Source organism: Monodelphis domestica, chromosome 5, assembly GCF_027887165.1.
Source record: "Monodelphis domestica isolate mMonDom1 chromosome 5, mMonDom1.pri, whole genome shotgun sequence".
Lineage (NCBI taxonomy): Eukaryota > Metazoa > Chordata > Mammalia > Didelphimorphia > Didelphidae > Monodelphis > Monodelphis domestica.
The window spans coordinates 210403785-210409873 of record NC_077231.1 but is presented as its reverse complement, the minus strand read 5'-3'; the positions used below and the strand labels follow the sequence as shown (position 1 = coordinate 210409873).

Below are 6089 nucleotides of genomic sequence, written 5' to 3'. Positions count from 1 at the left end.
CTTCTCAATGGGTGGGGGTGGGTAAGAGTAGAGTGAGGAAATTTGAAAATATTTCAAATTTTTTAAAATAAATTAAAGAATCAGATATTGATACATATCAGAAGATCATGTCACACTGTAAGATTCTTCTGTTGTTTTATGTTTTCAGCAATAAATCTTGGTTTACATATTGAAATTTTCTTCATGATGCTAATAGGCTTGCTTATACTCTTTGCATTGTAAGGTAAAATAATCAAATATCTCCTGAGAGAATATTTTTCATTGTTTTTAGGTACATGATGAAATCAACTCTATCCTATGAACTATAATTGCAAAGTTTTTTTTAATTCTGAGTCTTTTGCTTTTTTTTTTCAAGAATGTCACTGCATTTTGTTTATTTCCATCAACTTTTTGGTCATTAGGCAATGATCATAACTTAAGAGGGTTAGAGGTTAAATAAATGCTTATTCTCACTCAGGAACCATTGTATAATTATTATCACTCTTCTATGCCATTCTCATACCACTTTTGCTCCACAGAAGTCCTACCCAAGTGCCGCAGCAAAGAAAGGTGTTATCACACCTTTGCCACAGTTATCAGAAATGACTCTTAGAAAACTACATCTTCGGCCACCCGGCCTTCTTCCGAGTCAAGACTCTTCCTCTCCCGCTCATCCCTGCAGATTGCAGTTGACCAAAGAGATGGTTATGGAGAAGCCAAGTCCCCTGCTGGTTGGGCGGGAATTTGTGAGACAGTATTATACTCTGCTGAACCAGGCACCAGACATGTTGCATAGGTTTTATGGCAAGAACTCATCTTATGTTCATGGAGGTTTAGATTCCAATGGAAAACCAGCTGATGCTGTCTATGGACAAAAGGAAATTCATCGGAAAGTGATGTCCCAAAACTTTACAAATTGTCATACCAAGATTCGTCATGTGGATGCTCATGCTACCCTCAATGATGGTGTTGTGGTCCAGGTGATGGGATTGCTGTCTAATAATAACCAGGCATTTCGAAGATTCATGCAGACATTTGTACTTGCTCCTGAGGGTTCTGTTGCAAACAAATTCTATGTTCATAATGACATCTTCCGATACCAAGATGAGGTTTTTGGTGGCTTTATTACTGAACCCCAAGAAGAATCCGAGGAAGAAGTAGAAGAACCAGAAGAAAGACAGCAGACCCCTGAGGTTGTTCCTGATGACTCTGGAGCTTTTTATGACCAGACTGTCAGCAATGACCTGGAGGAGCATCTGGAGGAGCCTGTTGTGGAACCAGAGCCTGAACCAGAACCAGAGCCTGAGCAGGAAGCTGAAACTGAAAGCCACGAAGAAAAGTCTGAACCAGCTTTGGAAGAGCCTGTTTCTGAGGAGACTCAAAAGAGTTCATCATCTCCTGTCCCTGTAGATACAGCTCCAGCAGTACAGGAGGACCTGAGAACATTTTCTTGGGCATCTGTGACCAGTAAGAACCTCCCACCTAGTGGAGCTGTTCCAGTGTCTGGGATACCACCTCATGTTGTTAAAGTACCAGCATCACAGGCTCGCCCAGAATCAAAACCGGAATCTCAGACACCACCACAGAGGCCCCAAAGGGACCAGAGAGTAAGGGAACAACGAACTAATATCCCACCCCAGCGGGGACCCAGACCAATTTGTGAAGGTGGTGAACAGGGTGATATGGATACAAGGAGAATTGTACGATATCCAGACAGTCATCAGCTTTTTGTTGGAAATCTTCCACATGATGTGGACAAAGCAGAACTAAAAGATTTCTTCCAAAGTTTCTGTGTTTCGTTCAAAGGTTATGGGAATGTTGTGGAACTTCGAATTAATAGTGGTGGAAAGCTACCCAATTTTGGTTTTGTGGTGTTTGATGACCCAGAGCCAGTTCAGAAGATCCTTGGTAGCAGGCCCATCATGTTCAGAGGTGAGGTGCATTTGAATGTTGAGGAAAAGAAGACAAGAGCTGCTAGAGAAGGTGATCGTCGGGATAATAGACCACGTGGACCAGGAGGCCCACGCAGTGGCCTAGGTGGTGGAATAAGAGGGTCTCCCCGTGGAGGAATGTCCCAGAAACCAGGATTTGGAGCCGGAAGGGGAATTGGTCAATGCCAGTGAATTCGGCGCACAGATCTTCACATGATGGCACAAATCTTTGCTCCTGCAGCGTTGTGAATTTCAGCCTTGGGTATCTTGGAATGTGACCCTAGCCTGTTATATAGACTGCCTACGTTTGATACAATTTCAGGCCCTTTTTTGTTTGTGTTAATGGTTTTTTTGTGTGTGCTGTTTTCATTCTCCGCTGCCCCCCTAAGTCCTTGTCCCCAATTCCATTTTTGTGGAACAATATTTTAGGAAAAGTCGATTTTAAAAGAAGAAAAAAAAAACTGAAATTCTTGCTCACCTCAAATATACGGACCAGATTTTTTCTTCTTTTTTTTACAACAGCGGTTTTATCCCAAAGGACTATCTCTTTTGCTTATAACTGATATTGGAATAATTTTTCTTTCCTTTTTCCACGTGTTCCAAGAATCTGTCAGAAACCCAGGGTTTGGCAAACATTTTGAGGGCAGGAAAAAACCCCAGTTGTTCATTGAGGGCCATGACTACTCTCTGGTTTGGAGTTGTTGCCACTGGAAAAATTGACAGTCACACTTTTCTCTGTGGCATGGTTAAAAAACATAATAAAGGGTATTCATAGAACTTTTTTTGCTTTTGATACGTGATCACACAAAAATGAATTCTAAACTACTGTTTTTACCACTTGCAATTTTGGATTGCGGGATAAGTTTTAAATGTGTAGAATTCAACTCTTTAAAAACACTTTTCCTGAATTTGTGGAAAAATTTTTTTATTGAAGTAGGGAGTTTTTTTCATGTTTAGTTTGTATTTGTAAAAAAACAAAACAAAACAAAAAAACAGCAAAATTGTTGTGCCTTCAATTTATCTCATTCCAGTCTTGGCAAATTGTTTTAAAAATAAATAAAAAATAAAAACATCTAGAAAAAAAAAAAGAAAACTACATCTTCAACAAGTTATTTAAAACCAGAAAGAATTTCACCACAGTCTCTAGAGCTAGATTTGATTTTCATAAAGACTTGCATGGCAATGGAGGCCATAGTTACCTTTGAAATAGATAAAAATACACTCTCAGTGTCCTATGTGATTTTCTTATGCTGCCATAGTGATAATGGCTTTTTTCCAGAGTATGGATGCAGAATATGGAATAGCAAGAGCTACATAATTATTAGGACATATCTTCTATATTTACTAGTTATTATTTTGCATTATAGTTATTATGTATTTGTGTATTCATAAAATAGGATAGGGATTGGGGTTGTGGACTAATTTTTTCATTTATTTGGTATAGAAAATTATTCATTTTTTGATTGGAGGGAGGGAGAGTAGGAAACTGGGGTTCTATCTTACCCAAGTCATATTTCAAATGGCACTCACAGGCCTTATCCCACAACTGATTGGCATAAACATTTTTGTCTGCTCCATTTTCAGTCTGAGTTGATTTCTTCCTCCTTAGCTAGCCTGGTAGTTTTTCACTCACCTAAATTCATCATAATAATGCTAGACTTATAGATGTCCAGTCAGCCTAACTCACTGAAGCTCAGAAATAAATGTTGCCTTACATCCACCAGTCTAAGTATCAGCCTCTCTACTAATGGGCATTAGAAGTTTGAAAATATGAGGTTCAGGAAATTCTTGAATGAGGAAATTCCTTCTACCAGTACATCAGCATCTTGAAAATTTACTCTTTGTTAGTTATGTCTTAGAGAGTTATTGAAAGTACTTAGGGTTAAGTGTACTTAGCACTTAGTACCTTGCACATAGTAGGCAATTAATACGTGCACATTGGATTGAAGATGTTTATAATTTTTTTTGTTTGACTTAACTACTGTTTTCTGGACAATTCATCAGACTATGCAGTAAAATTATCCTACTCATTAAAGTGACTCAACATTTTTGATCAATTAGTTAAAAAATTGATGGGGTTTAGAGGGATAGTCATAGTTTAGAGATCCTGGAAGAGTGAGGGGCAATTATCTCAGTAGTAAATAGTAACAGATGTTTTTCTGGTAACAATTGCTCCTACATAGGAGAATTCTCCTAGGTGAGAGTTATTGTTATTACTTAACACTACTTGCCCCCCAACTTTAGGGCTTCAAAAATTCATAAGGATAGAAAATATTGCACTTCATACATAGTTCAGGCTCATTAACTTTTTTTCAATTTTTCAAACATTTCTTATATTTTAATTACATTTAATAACAAATTTGCCTATTGTTTTCTGACAGTTTAGAATTCACATTATCTCCCTCTCTACCTTCCATCCAACTCCTGGAGGCAGTGAATAGTTTGAAACAGATTATACCCATAGTTTCATATAATATATATTTCCCTATTCTGCATATCAGGAATGAAGATATATCACACATATAATGAATATCTTATAGAGGAAATATATTAGAATATGAAATACTTTGATATGTACTCATATTCCAAAAGTTCTTACTTTGATTGTAAATAGCATTTTCATAATCAGTCCCTTCAGGAAAACTTGGAGCCATGCCTTGCTAATGATTGTTTAGTCATTTATAGCTGATCATTGTATATTTCTGTCACTGTATGCATTATTCTTTTTTTATTTTTTTAATTTATTTTTAAATGTTTATTTTTATTTTCAAACATTGTTCCTTTGTTACAAAAATCATTTTCTTTTTTCTTTTTTCATTTTTTCCCCTCCCATGGCTGACATATAGTTTGACTGGGTATCACATGTGTTCTTGATCAGAACCACTTTCCATGTTTTTGGTATTTACAATAGGATGTACATTTAGAATCTATTTCCCCATTTATATTGCCTTCGACCCATGTCATTAATCAGTAGTTTTTCTTTAAAGTTTTTACTCCCACAGTTTTCCCTCTGGATGAGGGTAGTATTTTTTTCTCCTGTAACCCTCTGGGTTGGTTAGGATCGATGCATGGAGGAGTCCATTACATTCGATTGTACCACAGTGTATCAGTCTCTGTGTACAATGTTCTCCTGGTTCTGCTCCTCTCACTCTGCATCACTTTCTGGAGGCTGTTCCAGTCTCCATGGAATTCCTCCACTTTATTATTCCTTTGAGCACAATAGTATTCTATCACCAACATATACCACAATTTGTTCAGCCATTCCCCAATTGAAGGGCATTCCCTCATTTTCCAATTTTTGGCCACCACAAAGAGTGAAGCTATGAATATTCTTGTACAAGTCTTTTTCCTTATTATCTCATTGGGATACAGACCCAGCAATGTTATGGCTGGATCAAAGGGCAGACTATCGTTTATCACCCTTTGGGAATAGTTCCAGATTGCCCTCCAGAATGGTTGGATCAATTAACAACTCCACCAGCAATTAATTAATGTCCCCATTTCCCCACATCCCCTCCATCATTCACTACTTTCCATGGCTGTCATGTTAGCCAATCTGCTAGGTGTGAGGTGATACCTCAGAGTTGTTTTGATTTGCATATCTCTGATTATAAGTGATTTAGAGCATTTTTTTTCATGTGTTTACTAATGGTTTTGATTTCTTTGACTGAAAATTGCGTATTCATGTCCCTTGCCCATTTATCAATTGGGAAATGGCTTGATTTTTTGTATAATTGGTTTAGCTCTGTATCAATTTGAGTAATCAGATCTTTATCAGAGTTTTTTATTATGAAGATTGTTTCCCAGTTTGTTATTTCCCTTCTGATTTTGGTTACATTGGTTTTGCTTGTACAGAAAGTTTTTAATTTGATGTAGTCAAAATTATTTATATTAAATTTTGTGACTCTTTCCAAGTCTTGCTTGGTTTTGAAATCTTTCCCTTCCCAAAGATCTGACATTTATACTATTCTGTGTTGACATAATTTACCTATAGTTTCCTTGTTTATGTTCAGGTCATTCACCCATTCTGAGTTTATCTTGGTGTAGGGTGTGAGGTATTGGTCCAAACATAATATCTCCTATATTGTCTTCCAATTTTCCTAGTGATTTTTATCAAATAGTGGATTTTTGTCCCAAAAGCTAGGGTTTTTAGATTTGTCATAGACTGTTTTGCTGAGG

The 6089-nt window shown here is 37.1% G+C and overlaps 1 protein-coding gene across 1 annotated transcript; it reads left to right on the top strand.

Moving 5' to 3' along the window:
- Positions 1–609: 609 nt before the first annotated feature.
- On the top strand, positions 610–2682 carry LOC100017041 (ras GTPase-activating protein-binding protein 1-like). The gene has a single exon (XM_056799738.1). It carries the CDS (start codon positions 681–683, stop codon positions 2100–2102), a length of 1422 nt encoding a protein of 473 aa, XP_056655716.1. The 5' UTR covers positions 610–680; the 3' UTR covers positions 2103–2682.
- The last annotated feature ends 3407 nt before the right edge of the window (positions 2683–6089 follow it).

Bases quoted from the DNA above. Each gene is read 5' to 3' on its own strand.
- LOC100017041 (XM_056799738.1), top strand. From the start codon at position 681: ATGGTTATGGAGAAGCCAAGTCCCCTGCTGGTTGGGCGGGAATTTGTG.